Consider the following 27,976-nt stretch of genomic DNA (forward strand, 5'->3'; position numbering starts at 1 on the left):
AAATGGATGTGGCTTCATGGATGTGGTTCTCCTGATCCTCCCCCTCTCAGCTGCAGGTGGACCAGGAAAGGAGGGCAGAACCTTCTTCCATGTACGTATGGCCAGCCGAACCTGGGGGCGGGGCTAACTCCCCACATGACATCATGAGGGAAAAATCTGGCTTGTTTCAGCACACATTTTCCAAAAGGTGGAGAAAGAGGAGGGGAGAATGGATTTTTCTGATTCTTGGGGGATTGTGGACCGGCCGAGGCGCACAGTTATGTTAGAAAATGACGATTACTTTCAGCAACCGTATTTATCAACAACCGTTGGTTCATAAGCTCTAACAGGCCAGATATGCATGTTTCAGGAATCATATGTGGACTTTGTTGTAAGTTGATTTCCACACACAAATCTGCAATAAGTTTGATAAATTAGGGGTAATAAGTCTGTACTTTTCTTGGAAATTAACGGCTCCTTTTATTCATTATCTTAATTTAAGAATGGCCCTAATATGCGGCCGTAGAATTGCTTTATCACTAAAACAATTCAACTTGGAATTATTATTTTAAAATAATTTCTGTCTTACACTCAATGATGCTCTTTTCTACTCATATTTGAGAGTATAAAGACAATAGTAAAGGTGTAAATATACTAAAGGGCACTATCCCAGAGCTGTGTGGTTACTGCAAAATAATGCACACCCTCTAGCCAATCAGGATCAAGGATTCTCCTCAAGAGGGTTGTGATGATGTCAGAATTTTGAACTTTGATTTAATCCTCGCTAAACTCAATATTAACATCTTTTTGAAACCAAAGGAACGAAAGCTGAAGTCCTAGGCAATTTCTTCTTTTAATTACTGTCTAAATTGCACAAATACATTGGCAACGTGAATGTATTTGTCATTTTAGACAGGGCAGGTGTTTACTGGCAATTTTGAATGTTTTTTAAGCTTCTGTTCTTTAAACTCAAATCACCCTTGAAATAAAAGATATTGTTCTGAACATGTGATATTGATAAAAGGATTGACGACCTTCCTCTTTAGCCCCGCCTTTTACTCTGTAAGTCGACATTCAACTGTTGTGTAACTTTGTGCACTTTAAGAAATCAAAATGTCATAAAACAAACATTAACTTATGGTGAGTCCTGCTTTTTGTCCCTCTGAGCTTCCATCATAAAAACCAAAGACCCCTTGTTGATTTTTTTCCCTCATCACACCTCGTAGTGCAGGTCGTTCAGCTCCAGTCTTGTGTAATGGCGCCTGTCGAACGACTCCATCGCTTTCCTCCCCCCTACCGCCAGAGCCAGCGTGAGGAAAGCGAGCCCAAGCACCATGAACGCCACCACGCCACTCTTCACCGCCCCCCTTGCTGCCACCGCTTTCCCTGGGTTAATGCCAGAGTTCTGGAGGGCGCGGTCAGGCTGGAGGGGGTGGTCTGATTGGACAGCGCCTTTTGGGACGATGATGAGGCTTGCTGCTTGAGTCGTCCTCGTCGTTGGCGCCTGGGTGGTTGTTGTTGTAGTTTTAGGAGTGGTTGTAGTAGTCGTTGTGGGTGTTGTGGTTGTAGTAGTCGTTGTAGGACGGGTGGTTGTTGTAGTCGTTGTAGGACGGGTGGTTGTTGTAGTTGTTGTTGGCGTGGTTGTAGTTGTAGTCGTAGTCGTAGTTGGTGTTGTCGTCGTAGTCGTTGTGGTAGTTGTAGTTTCCGGCTGTAGCTCCTCTGTAGTTCTTGGTGCAGCCGTTACGATAACAAATGGAACGGTAGGAGCTGGAGGGGGTGGTGGAGTGGTGGTGGTGACGACAGGATGTGGTTTTACCTTCTTGGCGGGTTTACTCTGCTTCCTGCCAGGCCTGATTGGTTTCTTCATCGATGTTGTGGTGGTTGTGGTGGTTGTAGTTGTAGCTGGCATTGTGGTTGTTGTAGTTGTTGGGGTTGGTGGTGGTAAAGTCACTGGAGGCATGGTGGCGATGATGATGATGGGTGGAGGAGGCTGTGTTGTAGTGGTGGTGGTGGGAGCTTGTGTGGTGGTGGTAGTGGTGGTGGTGGTGGTTGGTGTCGTCGTTGTGGTGGTTGTTGGCGTCGTCGTACTCTGTGTGGTGGTTGTAGTTGTAGTGGTGGTTGTGGGTGTTGTGGTGGTTGTCGTTGGTGTAGTCGTAGTGGTCGTGGATGTTGTAGAAGAAGTTCTCACTGTGGTTGGATGAATCAAACCTGTAGAGGACAGAAGACAGAATGAAACATTCATCAATCCCCTCTCTTAATTTTCTGGCCAGTAGGGTTCAATTTAGCATGAGATCTGGCTGCCTGTCAGGTAGTTCTCTGGAAGCTTATAGATGTCGATCAATTGTTGCAATACTTCCTCAGGTATAGGGGCACAGGTATAGACAACAACAGATTAGCTGATAGGAGGTCAGATGGGAACTGAATATTAGCTGGAAGGCATCATTGATGAAGTGAAGGACTGCAAGACTCTCTAGATGGTTTTTATTCACATGTGAAAACTTGATATATAGAATTTCTGCTGTTACAGGATGTCATATCTGTTTCATATGATCTCTATTTATGTATTTATTGTTGTAACTGATTTTGTAACTGTGGGACAGAGTCCAGAACAAGTCTATCTTATCTGATCTTAGCGTCAGATAAGGGCAAAATTATTTTTATCACAGCTTTTCCAAACATCCTCGTTTTATCTCAGATTCTTTATCTTCACATTTACACAGTATAGAAACTTCAGTAAGGGGTTGAGCTGTCACTGGAGAAAGCATCATGGCAAATACCATAGAAATCAGTTTAGACTTGAGAAAAAGAATTGTGGATGCTCACAAAGCAGGAGAAGGATCAAAGCATTTACAAGAGTCAAGAACTGTAGTGGGAAGGATCATCAAGGATTTCAAAGGGAGCAACACTGTAGAAAAGGCCCAGGATTGTAAGCAACACCTCTTATGACAGGCTGTAATGTCACAGCTGCAGGGCAGTGTGGGAGTTGCCTTGAAGAAGAAGTGTGAGCATCCTGTGGACTCAGGCTCACACTGCTCATTGGACTGCAGTTAAGCCAGTATGGACTTTATTTGTGTTTATGTGTGTCCATGCTAAAATCCACATGATTATAATATAACTGGCACAGATAAGTGCCTAGTGAGTTGCTGTACCTTTAAGCTGAGCAAATAAAGAGCAGTAAATGTGCCCTGGGGTCCTGCCATCTACATTCTGACTGATGTATCACTGTGAATGCTCATCCCACAACCCAGACATTACAGCCCTTTAAACCTCCCTCCATTTCACACATGGTCCAGAACAAGCCTGGCAGAATTAGGAAGAGAAAGATTTCAAAGAGTGGAAAGAAAACTAGTGAGAGATGTGACTAAGGACCCAAGAACAACTGCCAAGACTCTCGTGAACCTAGCCCAGATGGGAATTGTAGTCTCAAAAAAGACCATCACTAGAGCCCTGCACAGGAATGGACCAAGAAAAAGTCCACTTCTGCTGAAGAGACACCTTCAAACCAGACTGAAGTCTGCTAAGGACAACCTGGAAGCGTGTCCTTTGGTCAGATCAGACCAAACTGGAGCTCTTTGGCATCGTTTATGTTTGGAGAAAGAGGGGAGAGGCATATAACCCAAAAAAACCCTGTCCCCACAGTGAAACATGGCAGTGGGAGGATTATGCTGTGGGGATGCTCTGGAACTGGGAATCTCATAAAAGTTGAAGGAACCATGAAGAAAGAAGAATATCTGTGTCTCCTGGTGAAGAACTACCTTCAGAAGACCAAAGTGAGCATTACTGAGTGGCCTGCACAAAGCCCTGACTTGAATCCCATTGAACATCTACCATAAAATCTGGAGGAGTTTGAGAGATTAGCAGAAGACGAATGAGCTGGGGTTCCTCAGAAGACGTGTCAGAGACTTGTTGAAAACAACAACAAGGAGACATTACTGTTGACCATTAGTAGCAGTGGGGGAGAATCATTTAGACCCTGGTAGTTTTTGTGAAATAATTTGGCTTTGTGTGCAAAGCAAAATAATGTAAGAACCCAAGATTAAAACTAGGACGTTTGGAAAAGCTGTGTTAAATAATTCTTGCTCTGTTTAACAGCACTCTGGAAATACTTAGGACGAACTGAAAATGTTTATAGGAGGACTAGCAATTTTGTCCTCATCTGTATTTTTATGGCCTTAAAGCTAAACTACCTGTTAGCTTGGAGGACTACAGACTCAAGATGGTGAAAACGGATGGTACTAAAAGAGCTACACCGCTGCACAGAGGCTGCATGTTTTGGACTTTATTGAACAAAATGAAAATCATAACAACAAGAAGATAACTTTGAATTGCTGGGACTGCGACTTATACACAGGGGAGACTTAGATTCAGGTATGTAAGGAGTTGAGATAGCTAGAGGGATATTAATTTAAGCTACAGTTGTGAAATCTTGAAGTTGCACACTTTGTTTTACAGAAGTAGCCAATGTTAGAGAGAGGGTGAAGCTAACACCAGTAAGATAATCAGCCAGGATAATCAAGTTTTGATGTTCTCACCTTTGTAGATGTCGTAGGTGTTAATGCCTTCCTGAGCCTTCATCAGAGGACAGTCCTGCTCCGTCTGACAGTGAAACAGGAAGCAGTTATCTTCACCTGCATGTTTCTTTGAGTTGAACACCGCCATGTTGCACTTTGCACCTTAGGAAACACAAAAGCATGGAGTCATGGCACAGTCGTTTGATGGAAAATACATTACATTGAACTGGGCGTGCTTATGCACATTAAATCATCTGTTTTGCATCTTTCTGAGGAGTCATGATAAACCTGTTCTTTGATTTGCTCTTCAGACAGATATTTCTCTATTTTTATATCACGATCAGGTTCAAACTTGTGAGATCTGCAGCTTTTCAAGTATGAGGATGCTGTTTTTAAAGATGAAAGCTGGGTAAAGCTGTCACATCTGAGCCTGTGAAACTTCATGCAGACGTCACAGAGTCTCTCTTTGACCTGCTCAGGAGGTTTTTGAAGTCTAGATCGGATACTAAAATGAACCCAGAGACTCGGCTCTTTCTTTGGATGTGTGGATAAATCTATCATTGTCACTTTTTAGGACTTTGTTTCTGTTTTTATGCAACATTTAGCTTCCTGAGAATACAAAGGTTGGGGAGAAAATTCTGATGAAATATCAGAGAAACATGCCAAGTCTATCTGATACTCATAAACACATTTTCCCTTTATAATCATTTGACTTACTCTAAGATCTTAAAATCAGACTTATTTGACATTTTCTTGTCTTGTTGATACTGTAGGGTTTCATTTTTGTTTTATTTTTAACTTTTCCATGGACCCTAGAAATTCTAGCAAAAGGTTTGAACATCCAAGACAATTTTGCAGAAAACACAATTTTGAATTACAATTCTAATCATTTCTGCTTTTTAACACTGCAATTGTGACAGAAATTATGATTGGTGCTGAATTTGTTCAAAAATGTTTTGCAGTTGTGTTCAAAATTGTCAACTATCTTGTATGCAAAGGCAAAACTTGATGACTTTTTGCATACTGACGTATAAAAATACGTTTATGTCTAAAACTTTCACTCTTGACCACTCCTGACTGATGATGCTCTTCTCACCTGGTTTGACCTCCTCGGAGCAGCAGGCGAGCACACAGTCCCTCTCCGAGCGGACACCGCGGGCATCCATCACCGTGGTCGGTCTGTTTAAAGCCAGTCTGACGTTTACGATCACGCCCTGGTGCTGTCTGGAGAAACATGTCTCCGCTTCGACCGCCGACACAGGAAGTGATGTCATCATGGTCAGCACGAGCAGAGCGGTTAGGAGGAGCCGGAGCGTCCATGAGCGAGAACAGGAAGCTGGAGGAGACATGTCTGCAGGTAGACGGTCTGTGATCAGGATCAGCTCAGAGTTGGACGCAGAAGGGCAGAGATCCACACAAATACACTACGGCACAGAATACACAAAGGAGAAACACAATAGTCTTTAAACATGGTCATTAAAATACCAGAAGTTCAAACCTTGAGTTTATTCTGGTAAAAAACAATCCAATTGATACCTACTGATAAGATTGCAGCAAAAATATGAAGCCCTAGACACCAAAACACTGGATGATTTCTGTTTTTCTAATCATTAAAACTTGAAAAATACTCCTGCACACCATCTACACCATCAAAAGGCACCAGCAGGACCTACTTATGATTAAGTGTAACATGTCTCATAGGTACAGTTATGTAACTTTATGTGCTTCTATGGGAGAGTTACTGATGTGAACAACAGCAGAGGAAGTATTTTCTATTCCTCTCTAGTCCCCTACAAGCTAGTCATGTGTTTCAGAACCACATCATTTTTGTTATTTTAACGGTATAGATAGAAGCAAAATATACTAAAAATACACATAAAAATGTGTAGATTTTTCAAAGGAAAGTTGCACAGGAGAGTAATTATATCACCAAAAATTGCAGTAAAACTCAGAAGTGACTTTCATGCACCAGTTTGCCTGTTTTTTTTTTGTTAAAAAACTAAATTACCAATTATTGGGTTAAGAATCCTTGTATTGTGAAGACCCTTTTAAAACAACTCTCACTGTTAAATACAGCATTTCTTGAGAATTAGAGCAGAAAAGTATTGTTTCTTTCCCCATTTTTTCTCCAAAGAGTTTTCACAAATGGAGAAAAAACATTATGAAGCACTTCCAAGATCTTGCTGATGTTAATGACCTTATTGTGATGGCATAAATAACTACATAAAACCTGTCTATATATTTGCATGGTGCACGATTTGGGTGCAAAGCCAGCCACAGAGCACAAATAGGATAGATTAGGTATGTGACAATGTATAGACAATGTGTACATTGTGTGTTTTAGGAGTAACATGACTCAAACCAAACAGTGTGTCAGCTTTTGTTCCCTTTAAGATCCAGGTGTGCCTGTAGGCTGGTGCGTTGGTATTTGCACAGAAGACTTGACTTTTATTCCCAAATAAACCAAACTCTGGCTGCATACTGGAATGCATAATCGAAACAGACACTCTCCATCTCCCAGCCCTCTTTAAAAACTTTATTTGAACATATATTTTTCTAACTGAGGTAAAGGTGAACATCCTGTGTGTGTGGAACAAACTCAGTAAGAAGATGATGCATGCCTATTTTTAAATACATCCTCTAAATTTCAGGAACACACTGCACCATAAACTTCAGATCAGACTTCATGGGGTCTAAAGGGTACACTACACACATTTTTTTGGTCTTACACGACTGCACCATGCCAGACTATGCAACGCAAATCTTGTTCGGTCTTGGTCGACAGACTGGCCAGACCACAAGAGTGATCCTGACTGCTCATAGTATGCTGACGTCATGACTGTCTCTGTGACTGTGTGTGAGTTCCCAGGTCATCAGGGAGGAGGGTTAAAGAGATTTGAAAGATATGCTCTTCACAGTGCTAGCTCAGAAAAAGAAAACAACAAACAAGAAACAAGTATGGATTAGATTATAGATTATGAATAACAGTTATAGACTAATCCTGATGTGTCATGAAGAAGGCAATATGGATGGGCAACTCTTCAGATAGAACTTTTTATAAATGTGTTTACATAAAGAAAATCCACCCAATTAGCCAAGCTACAGTTTCACTGCATGTACATGTAAGATTCCTGGAGGGAGAAGAAATGGGGACTCACTCTGGTAAATGATGATACAAAGATAAGGAGAAAATGCTCCCCTGTAGTGGTAGAAATCAGGATACACATCGCTAAAGTCCAGTCAGGTTGTCAAAGTAGACGAGGATGCAAGAAAAATTCTGCCAATTCATGCCAGTCTATCTCATGAATCTTAGTCATGCGTTGTTGATTGTGTCACACTAAAAGAGTGTTTGCTGTTCCCAACGTTCATTTTCAGGCCCAGTGCTTGACGATAAGCTTCGCTGTTGCATTCAGGCCAAAAACTGGTGAATTTTTGTCATCTGAGTCGGACTTAAGGTGCAGTCGTTTTCTTTGTCCACAGGACAGGAATACACCAACTTTGACAACTACTCATTTTTAACAAACAAACTTTGGGATCACATGTTTATTTGCTATTCAAACAACGTGAGCACTAGGGGTGGGAACCACTAGTGGCCCCACGATACGATATTGTCACAATACTTGGGTCCCGATTTGATATTTGTGCGATTTTAAACATTTTACAATACAGAGAATATTGTGATCCTATATATTGCCATCTATACCATTTTCAACTGTTTCGCTGATTTAGCATTAGTCTTGCCCTCATGTTTGTCATCCTTCTGTGGTATTTTATTTTCATGTAGCACTTCTTGCTAACCTCATGTGTCATGTACATTTCATTCGTGGTCTGCTTGCATTTCTAATGTACTTCCCCTGGTGCTTCCATGTTTGTTACTAACTTTCTCCTCCTCTATGACCGTCATCTCTGCCGACCTCACTGGACAAACAACTGTCCAAACAATTGATTCTATTTTTCAATTATCATAGACTTCAGTTCATATTAGCAATTAATCTGAAAAAAAAAAAACAATACTTGGAGGACAAGATGATTTGATACATCACCAGACAAAATATCACAATACTATGCTGTATTGATTTTTTCTCCCACCCCTTGTGAGCACACAGTGTTAAGATGAAAACGGGTGGAAACTAGGGCCCCGTCCACACGCAGACAAATTCTGGAGTATACACAAAAGTTTTTTGTCGTATCGGCGTTTCATCCACACAGAAACTGCGTTTCTGGGTGAGTGTAAATGATACTTTTTGAAAATGGGTCCCAGAGTGCACAAATCCATAAAAGACTACCGTTTCATCTCCGTTTGGACGGCTAACCGCATCTTTCTTGAAACAATTACGTCACATATAGCGTAGCTCTCTTAAGACACCTGCGCGGGTCTGGGCAAACAACAATGGCGGATTACAGGGTTGTGCTCATGCTGCAGAAGCTACAGAGCTTGTTTTGGCTTTTACAGCAAAGTCTGATGCTCCTTTACCACCATCGCGAAATGCAAACACCACATGTTCTTAAACCCAACACGGAGAACAACCAGAAGAAAGTTTGTGTCAGTTTTCTGCAATCTTCTTCTCTCTTTTGGTGCATTTCCGTGGCAGCAACACAGCGCCATGTACAGGCTTGGCATATGCACTACGGTGAATTCAGTGGTTTCCAGTGGTTCTGTGCTTATGCGGATATTTCCTGAAACGATCCCATCTTTATGGAATACTTTTTCAAAAACGAAACAACAACATTTTTTTTAATATGTTTTTGTCTCTGTGTGGACAGGGCCTAGGAAAGACACCTGCAGTTTATACAAGGGTGCTTCGCTCAATGCATACAATAAGGCCCTTGATCTCAGGCTAAAAAGGTTGAACTTTCAGGACAAAAGAAAACAAATTGTGCAATTTATCAACTCTTCTTTTGTGTAATTCCACTCAAAAAGGAAGACATGTCCAGAAAAGCAGGTTACGTTTCTCCCACTGAAGCTCCTTAAGTTTTAAAGAGCGCAAAATATTTTCCAAGTAGCAGAAAGGCACAAGACATTTCCACAAAGGACTAAATTGAAGTGATATAAATGAGGCCATGTTTGAATGTATTAGTTCTTCAAAGAAAAGATTTCCTAATCAACTGTACTGATAAGCAAACAGTTTTACTGTGTGCTTTTTAAATTTAAGATTTAACGTATTTTCACAGGTCAAACAGGGACAATTACCACAACTCTGACGGACATAAACCCAACATTCAGGTCAGGATTCCAGAATCTGAAACTACGATTTGATTCTGATTAGAATCAAACAATGGTTGATTCCACTGCTACATAAATCCCAGTCCTAGAAACCTGAATACTGGGTAATCTCTTGTTTTTACCAGTAACTGCAGGCCAACTCCTGCACACTAAGCTACACAAATATGTTGGCAACAAACTTTCTTTTGCACTTAAGACAGTGAGAGGAAGTTTGCGAGCAATTCTGAGTGATAATTCCCCTCCTAAGCATCTGTCTTATTAAAGAGATGTATTTTTTTCAAGCTTCTGGCTTTTTTTGCTCTGTCAAAAACAGAGGTTTTATTGTTTAAAACACTTAGTACTGAGGTATTTAAAAATTCAGACAGCCTTGATGCTTAAATGAAGTGAAGCTTGATCCGATTAAATATCAAATTTAAGACGATTCATGACAAAGTTTACTCAGTGTTGTGGAAGTAATTCAAAGAACACATCAGGAGATGTTATGGGAACAGAAGTTTTCAGTTTAACAGCACATCATTAAATATAATTTAAAAGTTTAAAACCAATCCTCATTAACACAAGCATTTTTGGGGGCTTTCTGATTCTTCAAACTTTGATCAGAGCATCTTAGTGACAGCCTGGACTCAAAGTGGCACTAAAACTTCCTGTTCCTGTCGTCTAAGAGCCCCAGATCTGTCTCAGCTCGAAACAACAACAAAAAGAACCAAATTAGAAACCAATCTGAGTGAGAAAATAGAAATCTAAAAACAGAATCTTCTCCTTTAAGAGGGGCCGAGTCGCTGCCATTTTTAGATTTATGCTCAGATGAACGAGGTCACTTTGGATTATGATGATGGACACATTAATGACTCTGCAGATTTTAGATTAAATCTTTAAATATGTTGGAGTTAGAGGAGAAACTCACCAGGCAGACGGTGTGAACAGTCCTCCATCAGATGCTCAGTGGGTCTCTGGGTCCACAGTCCGCCCCAGCAGGACTTTAACCCGTCTCCTGTGCGGGACAGGTGGAATTAGTTCACCTTATCTCCTTTACAGCGGCACATATCTGCCGAGGATAGAAAGCAACACCCTTTCTGAGGCTTCTTATTGGTTCAAAAAGAACATGAAGTATTATGAGCTTTATGTGAGCAGGGAGGTCAAGATAAGCTGATTTTGAGAGTTTTTAAGGGAGGTAACTGGAGCTATTGTCACATTATTAAGGGCTTTTAGTGGAAACTCAAACAATATTAACTATTCCGTACTAAGGACACTTACGAAGGGAAGAATTAGCAAAAAACAAAACAGATAAGGCCTTGAAAACTATCTTCTATGACATAGAAACGAAATCAATCTTAACTTAAGATACTATTACTGTATTATGAGCAACGTGTGTGAGCAGAAACCCTGATATAAGCGAATTTTTAAGTATCAAAAGTCAAAGAAAAAATAATATATAATACAGTGCCTATAAGAGGTGTTCACCTCGTTGGATTTCATACCCTTTCATTGATTTTATAAATCAACCCTTTGTAAAATAATGTAAGTCGTCTCACAATTAATGAAAAGGGGATTACCGAAGTGCAGTGAATTTGTCTCAAGTGACTGAAGTATAATGACACCTGTGTCTGGAAGTATCAGTACTCCTGGCTACCATTAAGAACACTCAAAGCAACTCAGTGAAAAGGTTGTTCAAAAGCTTAAGTCAAGGGATGGATACAAAAAATGTCCACTGTGAACATCCTCCAGAGTTCAGTTAACTCCATCATCAAATGAAGAATTATGGCACATCTGTAAATCTGCCTAGATCAGGATATCCACACAAACTGAGTGAGCGTGTGAGAAGGACACTAGTGAGAGAGGCCACCAAGACACCTATGACTACTCTGAAGGAGTTCCAAGCTTCAGCAGCTGAGATGGGAGAAACTCTGCAGTTGGCCGGGTTCTTTACCAGTCAAAGCTTTATGGGAGAGTGGCAAAGAGAAAGACACTGTTGAAGAAAACTCAGATTCAATCTGGACTAGAGTTCACCAAAAGGCACACAGGAGACTCCATGGTCAAGAGGAAGAAAGTTCTTTGGTCTGGTGAGATCATAATGAAGATTTTTTAGGCCATCAGACAAGACCCTATGTTTGGCACATCACTACTAACACACCATAACCGCTGTGAAACACGGTGGTGGCAGCATCATGCTGTTGGGATGCTTCTTGGCAGCCAGCCCTGGAAGGCTTGTAAAGCTAGAGGGTAAAATAAATAGGCCAACATATAGAAATCTGTTTTCACTTAACATTAAAGAGATTGAAGAGGGATAGGCCCTCAAGATGAGTCATCTAGTTTTAAGGGGAAAAATCCTAAACTGTAAACAAACCTCTACACAGGGTTAAAGTTGCGCGAAAACATTGGCAATTATTCAGTGTGAAAATATGTCCTTTATTTCAGTGCAATTCAGACAGTTTCCAGGAGTTTCATCGCAATCTGTCTTACAAAGCTTCATTGAAAGCGTTGGAATTTTTTTATATTTAAACAGAGATGAATGTGGAATTGATACGATTTTGATATCCACTTCCTTCTCAATTCCGTCCTGTGAAGGTTTCTTTTGGCAAAGGTAGACTATGTAGGTTTTCAGCATTAACAACTCAAATTTTATTGACTCTCTTTCTCTCTGAACACTGAACAAGCTGTGTGCCACCTTCAGTGAGAGTCAATGACAAGCAGACTTCAATTACTGGCAAAATAAACAGTGCTGATAACTTCTGATCACTGATCTCTGAACTCGAATAGAATACAATACCACTGGTCCTTTCCTTTAAAAGATTAAACTAGTCTCTTGGGTCTAGATCTATGGACGTCATTTAAAAGTACATTGTGATCTTGTACAAAATTAACAATTCTTGTACAAAAGGATGCAAACCACACTTTCAATCGCTTTAGCCTGTTTTTGTGGCTATTAGCCATGTTGAGTTCATCGACTTCTATGTTCTTGTTTGCGATGAATGCCTCTCGCAAGACCGTGTTTTAATAGCCACATGAGTATAAGGCATTGATAAGGGTATCATTAAGATTAAATGTAAGTGATGTTGATGGATTGAACCAATTGGAACCAGTTCTCAACTGGAACCAGTTCTTGTTTCCCATACTTCCATCAAATAGTACTCAACAGTTTGACAGCATGAGCATTCAGTATGAGTTGTAACAGCTTGTAGAAGATTTATACATTTTCTTTGCAAATAAAAAAAGATAAAAATAATGCAATGTCAAAATTACGAGTAGAACTTTTAATTTCTTATTTATTTTTTTTAAATTTTTTTTCACTTTTTAAATTTAAAAAAAACTTTTCTTGATACTTGATAACAAACTGGATGGTACTTTCCTTAGGACACGGCTCTTATGATTTTCAGAAAAGAAATCTAAATTTTAAATCATCTGACCACAGAACAGTTTTCCATCTTGCCTCAGACCATTTTAAATGAGCTTTGGCTCAAAAGAAGAGAACAGGGCTTTTGATAACTTAATGATCAATACTATCACAATACCAAACTTTAACATAAATACATATATATGTGTGTAGGAAGGATTAATCCATTAGAAACTGCAAGAAAACTCCTAGAAACAGCCTAAACTGCAGAAATACGTCGGCAATTTAGCTATTTAGACAGTAGTTGCAATTTTTGATTAGTTAAAACAAAAAAATTGGCCGTGGTATATTGTGCTATAATGAATTGCTCACTGTACATTGTTCTTTTGTTGATGCATTGAAACTCTCCCTGTCTTCCTAGGTTTAAGTTATCATCTAAAAAATGTATCATATGTTATTTAGTGAAATATATAGGGTAGGTAGTAAAAAATATGTATGGTTGATTTTGATAATTGGCTAGCTAATCAGAATAGTGTTATTTAGAAACAGCTTAAGTGTTACAGCCGTCCCTGGTCTCCCCTACATCCAGTCTGAAGCCGTAGGCTGCCAACCAAAGGCAATTTAGCGATGTAAATAATGTAACAGAGACATAAATGAGGATAAAATAGTCTTTATGAAGGTTTAGCTAACGCTAACGTTGTATTTTTCGTGCAGCGGCTCTGTGTCCTTACCTGCCGTACTAACACGTCTCTGTGCTGGTTTTAATGGTGCTGATGTTACTGGGTAACGCTGTCTAACTGGGACATAATGTAACCCAGACTAATGTGGGTGAAATACGGTTTTTAATTTCCCCACAGAGTCCAGGTAATACCTTTATTTTCCCCCCGAGGACACAGCTTAACTCTGCCCGGCGTCCATCACCCTCCGTAGGTCGGTCAGCAGCCTGATGAGTCGGTGTTTGACAGGAGCCTGGAGCCAAGCAGCAACACCAGCAGAGATCCCAGTTACACCAGTTCAGTCCCCGTAAGCTGCTTCACCCATCCCGAAAGGACATGTTGATGAAAAACAGGAATTCCCCCCCTAAAACTAAACCGTGTTTTTCTCTGTTAAATGTCCGAGAATCGCCGTGTCCGCGTCATCGCCGACCGTTAGATGTGGAGGGAAAAACGACGCGTTCTCCGGGCGACATGTTGGAGCGGTTTAAAACGCCATGAATCCCGTCGTTACCGTTAGCATCTTGTTTCTGTCTCCAGCTCGATGTGAACTACATTGCATGATGGCTGGTTCCTCTCTGAGTCTGACCCATTTTAGTCTTTGTCCTCTAGAAGGGGGAGGGAGGGAGCCTGCGTCCCAAAATATGCCCGCAAATACACGGATTTAATATCAACACCAACTGGCTGAGAAACACCACATTTAAACTCAGATAAAATTATTAACAACGCCATTAAAATAAAATCAGTGTTTATATAAGCACTTTAGAGGCAGCAGCTTCATTAATTATTAAACGTTTTCTACAGAACAATACAATTCAAAGAGTAACATTGGAAATAAACAACTAGACTTTTATATTGCAGAGATAAATTAGAAAAGTAAAATACATGAATACAGCCAAGAGAGCGAAAAAAATAGCATTAAAATTATTTAATCATTGTCAAGACTTCTGGAATTTATGGGAAAGATTTAAAAATATTAAGCACCTGTATTCTTAATAAGTCATATTTTTCAATAATTTATTTTAAAACAGAAAAAGAAGTCGGGAATGTTTTGCTAACATAAAGATATTATGGTGTACTTTACAATTATTAGGAATTTTTTCCAAGAAAAATCACTATCACATCAACAGTTTCATTAATTATTTAAATTCTAAACATGAACAATACATTAGAAAGAAAAGCACTTTAACACCATAAATAAGGAAATTTTGATGGTTTCATCATGGAAATAATTTAAAAGATTGAACATAAGGAAGATAATCCTGCCAAGAAAGAAAAGGGTCTTTTAATTATGAAATATTAATGCAAGGTTGAGCTCAGGTCCCTGTTATAAAACCAACCTAAAACAGAGTGTCTCTTTGAGCTGAAATCCCCTTTGGTGATCTCTAAGAGGACAAAATGTGAGATAGTGCACTGTTGATGATTTCTAAGTGGATAAAATTCAAGATAGTGCCCTCTTAATGGTTCCCTCTAAGTGAGCAAAATTTAACAAAGTGGACTCTGACTCTTTATTTGTGGAGAAAACTGAAATGTGGTGGAAAATGTGGTGCTATTCAGTGGATATAATTTGACAAAATGCCCTCTTTGTGGTTCCCCCTAGTGGACAAAATTAGACAAAGTGCCCCCTTTCATGTTCTCTAAGTGGACAAAATTTGACAGTGTTGCCTATCGTGCTCTCTAAGTGGACAAAATTTGACAGTGTCGCCTATCGTGCTGTCTAAGTGGACAAAATTTGACAGTGTCGCCTATCGTGCTCTCTAAGTGGACAAAATTTGACAGTGTCGTCTATCGTGCTCTCTAAGTGGACAAAAGTTGACAGTGTGCCCTGTGTTGTTCCCTCCAAGTGGACAAAATTTGACAAAGTGCCCCCTTTTTAGTTCCCTCCAAGTTGACAAAATTTGACGAGGTGCCCTCGTGGTTCCCTCGTATTGGACAGTATTTGACCGTGTGCCCCCTTTTTTGTTCTCTAAGTGGACAAAATCTGACGAGGTGCCCCCTGTGGTTCCCTCGTACGGGAAAGAATTTGACAGTGTGCCCTCATGGTTCCCTCGTATTAGACTATATTTGATGAAGTGCCCCCTTTGGTGTTCTCTAATTGGACAATATTTGACAAAGTGCCCCCTTTGTGGTTCACTCGAAGGGGACAAAATTTTAACAGAGCCAACATTTGTGCTCTCTAAGTGGGTGAAATTTGACAGTGTGCCCCCTTCGTAGTTCCTCCAAGTTGACAATATCTGATGAAGTGTCACCTTCTGTGCGCTCTAAGTGGACAAAATTTGACAGTGTTGCCTATCGTGCTCTCTAAGTGGACAAAATTTGACAGTGTCGCCTATCGTGCTGTCTAAGTGGACAAAATTTGACAGTGTCGCCTATCGTGCTCTCTAAGTGGACAAAATTTGACAGTGTTGTCTATCGTGCTCTCTAAGTGGACAAAAGTTGACAGTGCCCTGTGTTGTTCCCTCCAAGTGGACAAAATTTGACAAAGTGCCCTCTGTGGTTTCCTAAAACGGTAATATAGACAAAATGGGGTTCCCTCTTTGGTGCTCTTTTTAAGTGGGCACAGTTTGACAAATTGCCCCTTTTGGTGTGTCTAAGTGGACAAAATTCCAGATAGTACCCCCTTCAATGATTTCCAAGTAGACAAATTTGAGATAATGCCCTTTGCGATGACCTCTGAGTAAACAAAAATTGACGAAGTGAACTCTTTGGTGGCCTATTAGTGGACAAACTGCCCTCCAGTCACGGACAAATTGTCACATACTAAACTAGTATTTTTCATCATAATTGGTGCTTCTGAGACCCTCTACATGGTTGTAAAAAGAACATTAATACTCTGATGAAATCATCCACCTTCCATACAAAAAGGCTGTCTTATAACAGTGGCAATCATCTGGTCTAGCCTCAGAATTTCATTTTACCTCATCTCCTGACCCCCTACATTTTGGCATTATCAAGGAAAAAACAGCTGTTAACCCAACTCTACGAGATAAATAAACCACAATCTCAAGAAAACCAGCACAATTTACTTATGGCAAAACAAGTGGGGGGAAATGCATGGGTGTATGACCGCTAATGGCTTCTGTACATCATAGACTTAAGGCCACAATTCTTTAACTCCCGGCTCACATTTGTGACCCACTGAAAGCAGGTCCATGATCCATGTCTGGGTCCCAACAGCCACTGTCCTATTCTTTATTGTACATATAAATATGTATACCTATGCTTTCTGTAATGCTTTGAAAAATATGAGCAGTGAAGTGGTTTAATGGATTTCTAGTCACAAAAAGCCTGCCTCTTATGAAGAAAAAACCCTGTTTATATAAGCAGGTTACAGGCAGCAGCTTCATCAATAATTCAAAGGCTGAACATGAACAATACATTTCTAATGAAAACACAGCTGGACACATCTGTGTCGGTGATTAAAGTGACAAACAGTTTACCTTATGGATCCCAACACTAGTTGAAATAAATGCTGAATAATTAGTGCCTGAAAGCCAAAATCAATGCAAGAGTTGATGTGAACATTTTAAAATGAAAGCGATAACCAGAGTCATTTACAGGGATGAGAATGTTTTAGACACTGTCCCTTAAGATTTAAATTGAAGCTACAACTGGAAAACCAAAGTAACAGTGTGCTCCATATTTTTGTTTAGACGTGGATGAAATGAAACACAAAACCTCAGAGCTTTAACAGATAGGAGTATCTCTTTTAATCAAACACAGAGAAATGTGCTACAGGTTCACCTAGTTTTTGGTCATGTCAAAACTGATTTTTAAAACTTTTCACACATATAAAATGACACAATTTTTATCACAGCTATGAGTGAAATAACTTACTGATTTGAAAGTTTGACTGCAGTTATCCGACCTCCCACCTGCTCATTCAGACTTGATGAATTAAAGATTTTATGTTAATTTTTGTCTAAACTTGTGCTTCTTTGCTCACCGATGACATGTCTCCCTCTGCCTCCTGTGTATCTAAATTCTTCCACCCATGTAGCATCCTTAACACACCTGGTCAGGTGCAGACAGATAAACATCCCTCTGATAAAACTTCAGGTTTGATCAGAGGAATAAATCTAGGAGTATTTGGTTCAAACATGAATCTGATCCCAGTCCACAGTCCAACTCTGGTTGTGTCGTCTTCTTACTCGAGGTCCTCCATCTCTACGTCCTCCTGTGCTCCAGCGGCTCCCTTCTTCTTCTTCTTCTTCTTTGTCTTGGATGGAGCAGTGGAGGTCTCCTGGTTCTTCTTCTGTGGTGCTGCAGCTGGAGCTTCAACTGAGGAGTAAGATGATAATATTTGAGTTTGTGCAAGTAGCATTATCTTAACCAGATTTCAGTGAGGAAAAAAACAGCAACAACCATTTCTTTTTATGTGTGCATACATAGTTTAAATTTCATGGACATGCAGCATAATGTGACTTATTGCAGAAATCTGAGACTTAAACAGTGCGATTTTGTGCCATTGATTCAGACCCACTAACAAACATCTGCTGTAATTTTAGCACGCCACCAGATGTCACTGTTTAACCAGGGAACAAAACCCCAAAACTTTGAACCTTTTTCAGCACAAATGAAAAAACAGCTCCAAAGTTTCACAAGGCTTCATCAGCCCATCACTATTCTTCAAGAAGTTCTATTTTCTTACTGATTTCTGTGTTGAAATAAAGTTTGTTGTCTTTTAGAAAAACAACCTATCATGGTATAAAATGTGATGAAAACCAACCAGGAGATAAAATTCTGAGTTGAGGCATCATTTTACAAGTCTTTGTTTCTGCTCATACTAACTCAAACACGCAGGGGCATAGCTAAGTATTTTGGGCCCCCAGAAAGAATATTACACTGGGCCCCTCCTTAACCGCCTAGCCAGGCAACAAATGTAGCATAATTTTTACAAATGCCTATGCATTTTAATGTATTTTTCTTCTGTAATTTCCCTATTTATGAGCAACATTTTACTGTGGTTAAATTGATTTTACTTGCATTATTTTGCAGCACTTGACTGCACCATTTGGACATTTTTATTGGAGAAGCAGTGTTTGATGATTCTCTGTTTCCATATATCTTATAACTGCGTCTACTCCGGAAATTAAGAAAATTCAAGAAAAGGAAAAACATACAACATGTGTCTGCAGTTTGCAAACTGAAACAACAGTGATTTTGTTCTCAAGTCTCACTTTTAATGTAGGGATGCAGGATAAAGGATTTTGCTGCTATTCAATATTTACAAAATAGTTTTTTGCAAAAACTGATGGTTACATGTAGTTTAAACCTAAAACTCCAGTCCTAAAACACACAATTCAAAGTTTGAGGTGGAACAAATCAACAACTTTCAGTCCTTAAAAACACTTTAAAGTTTAAAGAGAATAACCCTTTAACTCGACTAACCAGTTTGTTTATAAGGCCAATGTTCACAACTGATATAACCCCTTAACAAAAAACAAACAAACAAACAAACAAACAAACAAACAAAAAAACACGGCAGAAATATTCATATCTGCTGGTAGCAATACTTCTCTTTTTAATAAGAAGTAGTGATACAATTTTGGCATATTGACCTCTGCCTGTAAAAAAAGCTATTAGTAGATGTTGGTTGCTTCCTGAACCCCCCACAGTACAGGAGTGGATTAATATTGTAAATAATATTTCTGCTATGGAAAGAATTACTTTCTGTTTACGCCTGCAAAAAGAAGTTTTTGTTAAACTTTGGACCAACTGGGTTATTTATGTCAAACCAATTCAGACAGGTTTTGTAGAGGTGACCATCTAAGGAATTTTGGTGCTACATAATCCTAGCAAACTACAATGTGGTTGAGGTTTTGTTTTACTTTTTCATCTCTCAAGACCTGTTTATGGTTTATTTTCAGTTGATCTTGTGTGCACACTTTATCTTTCCTATTTGCACTTAGTTCCTTATACTTAAACAAGAACAAGAAAAGACTGAATTGCAGAGAAAACTCAGTTGCTTTTCCATGTATATGATGTTTCCTGATGTCTGCCTTTCAAAATGGAAAAATAAAGAATAAAAATAAAAAACCTTTCTGAAAATACAGAGTGAAGATGGAGTATCATCAAGCTACATTACGCTTTAGACTAGTGTTACACAACCCTTCTCAACCAAAGAGCCACAATCTAAGAAGTGAAAAGGGGAAAATAGGCAGAAAACTGCACAAACTGGGTGAAAGGTGGCAAAAAAGGGGAGGAAAAGTGGCAAAAAACAGCAGAAAGTGGCAAAAATGGGTGAGAAATTAATAAAACATGAGTTACAGGAGGCAAAAAAAGTTCAAAAGCAGCAAAAATGTGGCAAAATGAGTGAAAAGTTCTTAAAATGGGAAAAAAAATCAACAAAAAGGTGGGAAAAAAACAGCAAAGAGTAGCAAAATGTAAAAAAAGCGGTATTTAATGGCAAACGGCAGCTTAAACTGTCAAAAAGTGTCAAAAAAAAAAAATCACAAAAAAGAGGCAAAGAGAGACAAAAAATTGCAAATAGCAGGTTTAAAGTGTCAAAAATGGGATAAAAGTGTCAAAAATGGGTGATAAGTGACAAAAAGAAGATGCAAAAATGGGCTAAAAACTGAGTAAAACTGGTTAAAAAAGGGAAAAAAGGGGCAAAAATATAGGTTGACAATCAAGTTTGACAATTAAAGCCTGCTGTTTAAGTGTGGGGAAACAAACTGATTTAAGTGACCTGCAATGGATAAGTTCTGAGGTCAAAGTTTCCCTTTATTAAGGTTTTTTGGGGGCAAATCATCGCAAAAGAGCCACATGTGGCTCGAGAGCCACACATTGAGTATCATATATTTTTACCTTCCATCCCAGCCTTCTCCTGCTGCATGTGCTGCAGTTGCTTCAGCAGTTTCCTCCTCTTCTTCCCAGACAAAGTGATGTTTGCTCGAGGACTCGACCTGAAACACAAAAACACATTTAACATTCAGCGAGAACAAATTTGAAAGAATCTGTGATGCTTTCTAAGTCCTGTACCATATTAATACAAATCCTTAGAGACCTTCCCTGCTTGGCTCCAGATAGTATTTCACATGAAAATTTAAGGCAGTGGCTCCCAAACTTTTTTGTCGGGCCCCCGTTTGGCAGGTGAAAATATTTTCGAGGCCCCCTACCCCTCATTGTGCATTGTGCAAGCACTGCTTTAAGGCATCAAACATTCCACCTGATCTTATTAAAGTGACAACACTGTTAAAATACTTCTAACTTCATATGTGGGCAGTGTCATTGCTGTTATTGTTGTCCTTAGTTTGTTTTTGTTTGTCTTTGTTTATCTCATTTTTACTTTGTTAATACTGTTTTACATACTAATAAATTTTCAGTTCATTTCAGGAAAGAAAACATTCAGTAGGAGATGTGACAGGATTGACTTATAACATCAGCAATGGAAAGGATCCTCAAGAGCAGTAAAATACTTGAATATAGTGTTTCAGATCACATAATGCATTAGCAGCAATCATATAAACCATCATATAAGAACTTAGGGCATAAAAATGCTGACTGACTTCCTCTTCTTCAGGTGATGGACTGTGATGAGACCTTCATCGACCACCGCTCCAACAATCTGATTTTTCTTCCTCTTCTCTCTGCCCAAAACTCGCCTCCGCTTAAAAAGCTTTTTCCCCAGCTCCTGACACAAAATCAAATAGAAAAATAAGAAATATTTATGTTTATAGCAATCAAACTACATGTCACACTTACATACTGCTGCCGTATGATAAACAAGTACATTTGAATACAAGAATAATACGATGATGACATGTTTGACCTAATCCTGTGACACTTTATAAACTTAAAATTCTGAATTCTGTTATGTTTTAACAAAAACTTGGTAAAGTAAAGCTAACAGTACTGGTTAACTGTAAAATTATATTTTCACAACGTAAAGTTCAGTGTACTGCTGGTCCATAAATGTGAAAGAAAAACTACAACAAACTTAAAAACCCTCATTGTTTTTCCTTTTGTTTAAAACTAAATAAACAGCGGTTAAAGCGGTGTAAAAGTAAGATGAGAACATGAACTAGCTCACTCTCAGCTCCAGTGTTTACGTTAGCTTCACAGGCTAGCTGCTAACTTGCGATGATCAAAACAACGGCGTAGTAAACATTAAACATGATTTTCAATGTTTACTAGTGCAAAACAATAGTGAAATTATATTCTCTTACGGTTTTTGGTCTGTTTATCTTTCCTCCTGGTGGAGACATGCTGCTGCTGGTAAGTTCTCTCACGTGGGGACGGCACCGCTTCTTCTTCTACTGTTTAAATTCCCGCTGTGCACAGCGGCAGGAGCGCTTTGCTGCCCCCCTCAGGTCTGTCCTCTCACAACGGCAGCAGTCCTTACAGTTGGAGCTCTGCACACATAACGCTCTTCATGGTGGGGTCTTTATTTACGAGTTTAAACCACATAACGAAGAATGATAATTATAATTTTATCTTGAGCAAGAACTATCCTATCCCCATGAAAAACTATTCCACACACAACTGAATTCTAATAATAATTATTAATATTATTATTAATATTTCTTACTACTTATTTCACAGTTTTTACTCCATTTAATTACAACATCTGAGAAGTATTGGTTGAAATTGAAAAATGTATCTTTTCACATGAGCTTGAGTTGGTTAAATGCTTCCACCTAGTGGCAAAATCTGAGAACTGTGACTTTATTCCCTCACTCAAATCAGTTTTTAAACTTTAATTCATGTTATCTGCTTTTTCATGTTGGCATCTTTGTGGGTGAAAGCAGGGGCAATTTTAGAACCAGAACTTTGGGGGTGTTTAGCTCATAAAAAAAGGTGGTACGTAGAAGTTATTTACAAAAATCCTGTTAGATTTTGGCAATTTGGTTGGGAAATGTCAGTGTTATCTTTTAGGGGATGCTGACATTGAAATAAAGAGGTGCTTCAGCCCCCTTAGAAGATTCTAAAATAGCCTGTGAATAAAATCTTAAATCTTAAAATGCACACAGAGATGGTGAAGAGGGGCAAAAATGGGGGAAATTTGCTTCTTTTTGTGTCATATTTACTAGTTGAAAGACGAGGTACAGCATTCTGGACAAGATGTAGATGTCCAAAATTATTTAAAGAAAAAAACAAAACAAAACAAAAAGAACCTAACCTTGAATAAAATGTCCAGGGTTGGACCTATCAGAGCTGATGTTGATGCCTTTTAGTGTCTACATGGGTCCATGAGTGTTGATTTGACTGTCTTTGGAAAGTTGATATCTCATCACTATCTAAGTTTCATTACTGACTCTATTTGGAGTTTAAAGGGCTCTTCTGACCACTAAACTTTAGCTCTAAACATTCTTGTAGTGTAAGAAATGTACTCTGTTAGTGTATAATTTTCTAGTATTATAATGTTAATCTCATATTTACACTGTAAGGTTTAAATATTTTTAAAACCAATCAGTTAAAACAACTGTAAAATAAAGATCTGAACACAAAAATGTTATTTCCTTTCAAAACAAGTGCAAATTTAAGTGTTTACAATTTTAATTACTGCCACAAAGCAATGCATTTTTTAATCTAAATACTAAAGATTGGCTTTTTTATCGGACACCTGTGACAGTCATGTACCGACTAAAGCTGAGCTGCTGATGTAAACACTGCTGAAGTTTCTCATGCTGCAGCTCCTCTGAGGGGATATCGATGACGTCTGACTCACATTTTCAAACTGTACTATCAGAGCGGCCTAGATTATATCATTAAACTGACAGTGTGTCAGAGTGAGCACATCTGGAGCGATTCACATTTAGACAAAACAATAAAAGGTTTCAACACAGGAACGGATCGGTTTCCTCCCTGAGGATTAAAATCCCCCGGATGGGCTGAGCTCGGACTCTGATCCTAGAAACAATCAACGACAGCGTTAATGATGTCTGACACAACATGAGGGCTACAACATCAGCTTTTTACGTCCCTTCAGCTTGGTGATTATTCAAACCTCCTTTATTGGAGAGGTCTCAACTGTTTCTCTGATTTAAATCCAGGCTGGAAATTAGAACAAATGTTTCTGTGTCATCAAAACGAAAGAAGACTCTCAGCTGGAAAATCTGTCTCCTAAATGTTTCCTGAATGCAGAAAAAGGTTTTCCAGCTTCAGTAAATAAATTCTGCAATCATTCTTCTAGAAATATAAATCCCATTAGTCTTATTTAACTGTTTTAGGTCGATGTCATCCATCATGTGCTTAGAATCAACATCCTGGAAGAAGAAACCTGTCCAACTTTGGGCCCCTGACACTAAAATGTCATTCTAAAAATAGTGTTAAAAATATTCCAGTCTAAATGTGGTTTGTGGACTTGGATCATGTCTGTCGGGGGGGCTATGTGGGAGGTCTTGTAGGAATATGAGAAACCAGGGCCGTTGTTACAAGCAAAAGTGTGAACTGTGTCTGCAATCTTAGTTAGAGACCTCCTGGCTTTTGCCAGGGTTGCCCGTCATCATTGGAGGTTATGGCATTTCATCAGGATGTGGGGGTCTTCCAGGCCAGTCCAATTGGGAGAAGCTGCACCAATCTGCATGTTGATCTAACGGTACCTTCTACCCTCACTTGTGAACAAGACCTCGAGATACTTGAACTCTTTCACTTGGGGCAAAGACAACCTCCCCACCCAGAGGGAGCTGTGCTTAGAATCAACATCCTGGAAGAAGAAACTTGCTAAACTTTGGGCCCCTGACACTAAAATGCCATTCTACAAGTAGTGTAAAAAATATTCCAGTCTATATGTGGTTTGTGGACTTAGAGAAGGCCTACAATCATGTTTCTGACGGGGGGCTATGTGGCAGGTCTTTCAGGAATATGTAAAACCAGGGCCGTTGTTACAAGCAAAAGTGAGAGCTGTGTCTGCACTCTCAGGTAGAGACGTCCTAGCTTCTGCCAGAGTTGCCCCTCGTCTATGGAGGTTAGGGCGTTTCATCAGGATGTGGGGGTTTTCCAGGCCAGCTGGGAGGAAACAGTGGAGTGGCTTGAAAGTTTTGCCTTCCGGCTCAGCTCCCTCTTCACTACGACAGAGGTAGCTGTGCTTAGAATAAACATCCTGGAAGAAGAAACCTGTCCAACCCCTGACACTAAAATGAAACGTCAATCTAAAAATAGTGTAAAAATGTTCCAGTTTTGGGGGTCTTAAAGGAATATGCTACATGTTACAAGCAAAAGTGAGAATTATGTCTGCATACTCGGTTAGAGATGCCCTGGTCTCTGCCAGAGTTGCCACTCGTCTATGGAGGTTGGGGCATTTCATTAGGATTTGGGGGGTCTTCCAGGCCAGTCCAATTGGTAGGAGACAGTAGAGTGGACTGGAGAGATTCTGGCCTGGGAATGCCTCGGGATCCAAGGAACAGGAAAACATAGCTGGGGAGATGGATGTCCCCATGACCGGTCCTGGATGAGCAGAAGAAAGTGTATAGAGGGAAAAGTTGCAGATTATTCCTTTAATTGAGGACTGAGTCAAAAGTAGAAATCTTAAACTATAAACCTCTGATTTAACAGAAAGTTTCTATCAGGATCTACAGAATCCTCTGAATCACTTTGGTTTCTTTGACTTTCTGACCCTTTTCTTTTGTTGTTCTTGGTCAGATGTTGAAGATTTGCTGCTGCTTCGCCTCTTTCTGCTCGACGTCTCTCAGCTCTGGACCTGAAGCCAAACCAAACTGGTCGTGTCGTGAAGCTGCAGCGATGGGAATTATTTTAACGACTCGAGACGAGGAGCCAAATCCCTCCGGCCTCTTTCTGCGGCCCGGAGCTGCTGATCACCTCTAATTGAATCCTGGATGGAATTTATGATGAGGGTCGGCAATTTGTTGACACTTGTGCTCCACTGAGTGGAAAGTTGTAATTTTCCCTCCTGCAGTGCGTGCAGACGTTTAGAGAAGTCGCTTAAACAGAGTCCTCAGCTGAAGAGATGATTTCCTGCCGGGCTGATGATGGTGATCAGACTTTAACTGGACAGATTAAAGGAGTGATGACAAGAAATACAACAGAAGAAGAGAAGTGTTGGTGGGCCAAGAGGCCCTTAAAAACATTATTCTATCAGAATTTGCCAAAGAGGTCGACTCCCTGCTTCTGATGTTTCACAGCTGAGGGTTCAGTTTCCCCACTGTTGCTCTGGTTTTAGTTTAATAACAGAAAAGGTTAGAACTACATAATATTCATGAGATTAATCCTGTTTTTATGCTTCCTTAAATGTACAGTATGTAAATTCCATCAACGTGGTTTATGAGGGAGAAAACCTGTTAAAAGTGGGCTTCCTTTAATGTGCTGCAAGCTAATCCCAAAGCATTCTGGGATTGCTTGCACCAGGTTTTCAGATACAATAATTTTAAATTTGATATGATTTAAGGAAAAATCAAACAATACTGATAAATGTTCGACATGGCAGGAATAATTTCTGGCTTTTATTTATCAATTATTGCAGACAAAGTCCCACAAGTTCAACAAAGTCATGTTGTTTTTGTGAAGTCCATCCATTTTCTTCCACTTATCCGGAGTCGGGTCGTGGTGGCAGCAGGCTAAGCAAGTCAACCCAGACATCCCTTTCCCCAGCAACATTTTCAACTCCTCCTGGGGGATTCCAAGGCGTTCCCAGGCCAGATTCGGTATATAATCCCTCCAACGAGTTCTTGGTCTATCCTGGGGTCTCCTTCCAGCTGGACGTGCCCAGAAGACCTCTACAGGGAGGTATCCTGATCAGATCCCTGAACCACCTCAACTGGCTCCTTTCGACGCGAAGGAGCAGCGATTCTACTTCGAGATCCTTCCAGATGTCCGAGCTCCTCATCCTATCTCTAAGGCTGAGCCCAGCCACCCTCCTTATGCATCTAATTTCATTCGCCTGAACCCACGATCTTATTCTTTCAGTCATTATCCAGAGATCATGGACCATAGGTGAGGGTTGGGACAAAGACCGACCGGTAAATTAAGAGTTTTACCCAAGCGGGCAAAGTTCGGTTGAGACCGTGATTTCAATATGGAAGCTGCCGGGGATTGGCTTCAAGAGCTGTTTGAGTCCCCTATTGTAATCAGACGGCTGACGTCACACAGGGATTGTCCAATTCTTTCTACAGTCTATGGTTTTACCTTCTGGCTCAGCTCCCCCTTCACCATGATGGCGCAATACCGCAGATGCTGCACCAATCCATCTGTCCATCTCACAGCCCCTTCTACCCTCACTTATGGACAAGAGTCAGAGGTACTTTGGCCTTGGACTTGGAGGTGCTGACCCTCATCCTGACCGCGTTGCACTCAGCCACAAACTGCCCCACTGTTTAAAAGTCTATTAATAAAGACATTATGCAGAGATGGGATTATCAGAGATATGAGTAAAACAGCGGACTGATTCAACAGTGATTCAGCGTACATAAAACTTGCTGAGTGATGACTTTTAGTCTGTGTTGGAAACACGTTTCCATCCAGATTTTTTCTCGGCTTTACTGGAAACTTTGGGATGATTTTCTTATTTTTGAAGCTCTGTGAGTCACTGAGAGAAACCAAACCGACGCCCAGAGACAGTTTAATGTGAAGAAAAAGGCTGCTTTACAGATTAAACCCACAAAGGAAATGTTAGATATGGAAGTTTTAGTCTATTTCAAATGTATACAGTGCATTCAGAAAGTTTTCAGACCCCTTCACTTTTTTCAATTTTGTTAGGCTGCTACAGTTGAAAAATGTCCCTTTTATTCTCAATCTACAATCAGTAGCCCATCATGACAAAATGAAAACTGAGTTTTAGAATTTTTTTGGAAGTTTCTTAAAAAATAAATAACTGAAATATCACCTGGACATAAGCATTCAGATCACTCATGAGACTCAGGCTCTTATCACTAATGTTTACTGTTACTTGTTAAACACTGCAGAACTAAAAAATACAGACAAATAAATAAAAACAGACATTAATATCCTGCACGAAAGAATCCTAGAAATGTTCAGATTAGAAACAAATGTTACAAAAATCAAACTTCTGAACACAATAAACACATCTTTCATTAGTTAATATTACCTTGCACACAATCTTCTATTTCTCATTAAACTACTTCACTTACTTTCTTGAAGCAAACAAAGCTTTCCTCATTAACTTCTGACAAAAAAAACGTGGGTCTGCTGCCAGCACGTAAACCAACACAGGAAAAAGCAGAAGAAATTGCAAGAAAGAGAAGTTAAACTTGGAAACTAATTAGAGCGCCCCCAAGACAAGTGGTCAAAGGCTGTTACT

General features: G+C 39.7%; 2 protein-coding genes across 2 annotated transcripts; both read right to left on the reverse strand.

Moving 5' to 3' along the window:
* mansc1 (MANSC domain containing 1) lies at positions 1–27,873 on the reverse strand. The gene is made up of 4 exons (XM_041780321.1): positions 27,807–27,873; positions 5,587–5,914; positions 4,512–4,652; positions 1–2,187 (listed from the first exon to the last, which is right to left on the reverse strand). Exons 2-4 carry the CDS (start codon positions 5,837–5,839, stop codon positions 1,193–1,195), a joined length of 1,389 nt encoding a protein of 462 aa, XP_041636255.1. The 5' UTR covers positions 5,840–5,914; positions 27,807–27,873; the 3' UTR covers positions 1–1,192.
* c23h11orf98 (chromosome 23 C11orf98 homolog) lies at positions 17,445–22,047 on the reverse strand. The gene is made up of 4 exons (XM_041780322.1): positions 21,930–22,047; positions 21,270–21,394; positions 20,569–20,666; positions 17,445–18,039 (listed from the first exon to the last, which is right to left on the reverse strand). Exons 1-4 carry the CDS (start codon positions 21,966–21,968, stop codon positions 17,906–17,908), a joined length of 396 nt encoding a protein of 131 aa, XP_041636256.1. The 5' UTR covers positions 21,969–22,047; the 3' UTR covers positions 17,445–17,905.
* Positions 27,874–27,976: the final 103 nt, after the last annotated feature.

This window comes from Cheilinus undulatus, linkage group 23 (assembly GCF_018320785.1).
Source record: "Cheilinus undulatus linkage group 23, ASM1832078v1, whole genome shotgun sequence".
Classification (NCBI taxonomy): Eukaryota; Metazoa; Chordata; class Actinopteri; order Labriformes; family Labridae; genus Cheilinus; species Cheilinus undulatus.

What these genes read in the sequence shown, in the direction of transcription:
- mansc1 (XM_041780321.1), bottom strand. Translation starts at nt 5,839, where the DNA reads ATGTCTCCTCCAGCTTCCTGTTCTCGCTCATGGACGCTCCGGCTCCTC. An exon ending in CTCCGAGGAGGTCAAACCAG is followed by an intron (nt 4,653 to 5,586) that starts GTGAGAAGAGCA and finishes GTGTTTCCTAAG; the next exon opens with GTGCAAAGTGCAACATGGCG. An exon ending in CACCTACGACATCTACAAAG is followed by an intron (nt 2,188 to 4,511) that starts GTGAGAACATCA and finishes TGTCCTCTACAG; the next exon opens with GTTTGATTCATCCAACCACA.
- c23h11orf98 (XM_041780322.1), bottom strand. Translation starts at nt 21,968, where the DNA reads ATGTCTCCACCAGGAGGAAAGATAAACAGACCAAAAACC. An exon ending in AGATAAACAGACCAAAAACC is followed by an intron (nt 21,395 to 21,929) that starts GTAAGAGAATAT and finishes ATTTTGTGTCAG; the next exon opens with GAGCTGGGGAAAAAGCTTTT. An exon ending in GGAGAAGGCTGGGATGGAAG is followed by an intron (nt 18,040 to 20,568) that starts GTAAAAATATAT and finishes CTTACTCCTCAG; the next exon opens with TTGAAGCTCCAGCTGCAGCA.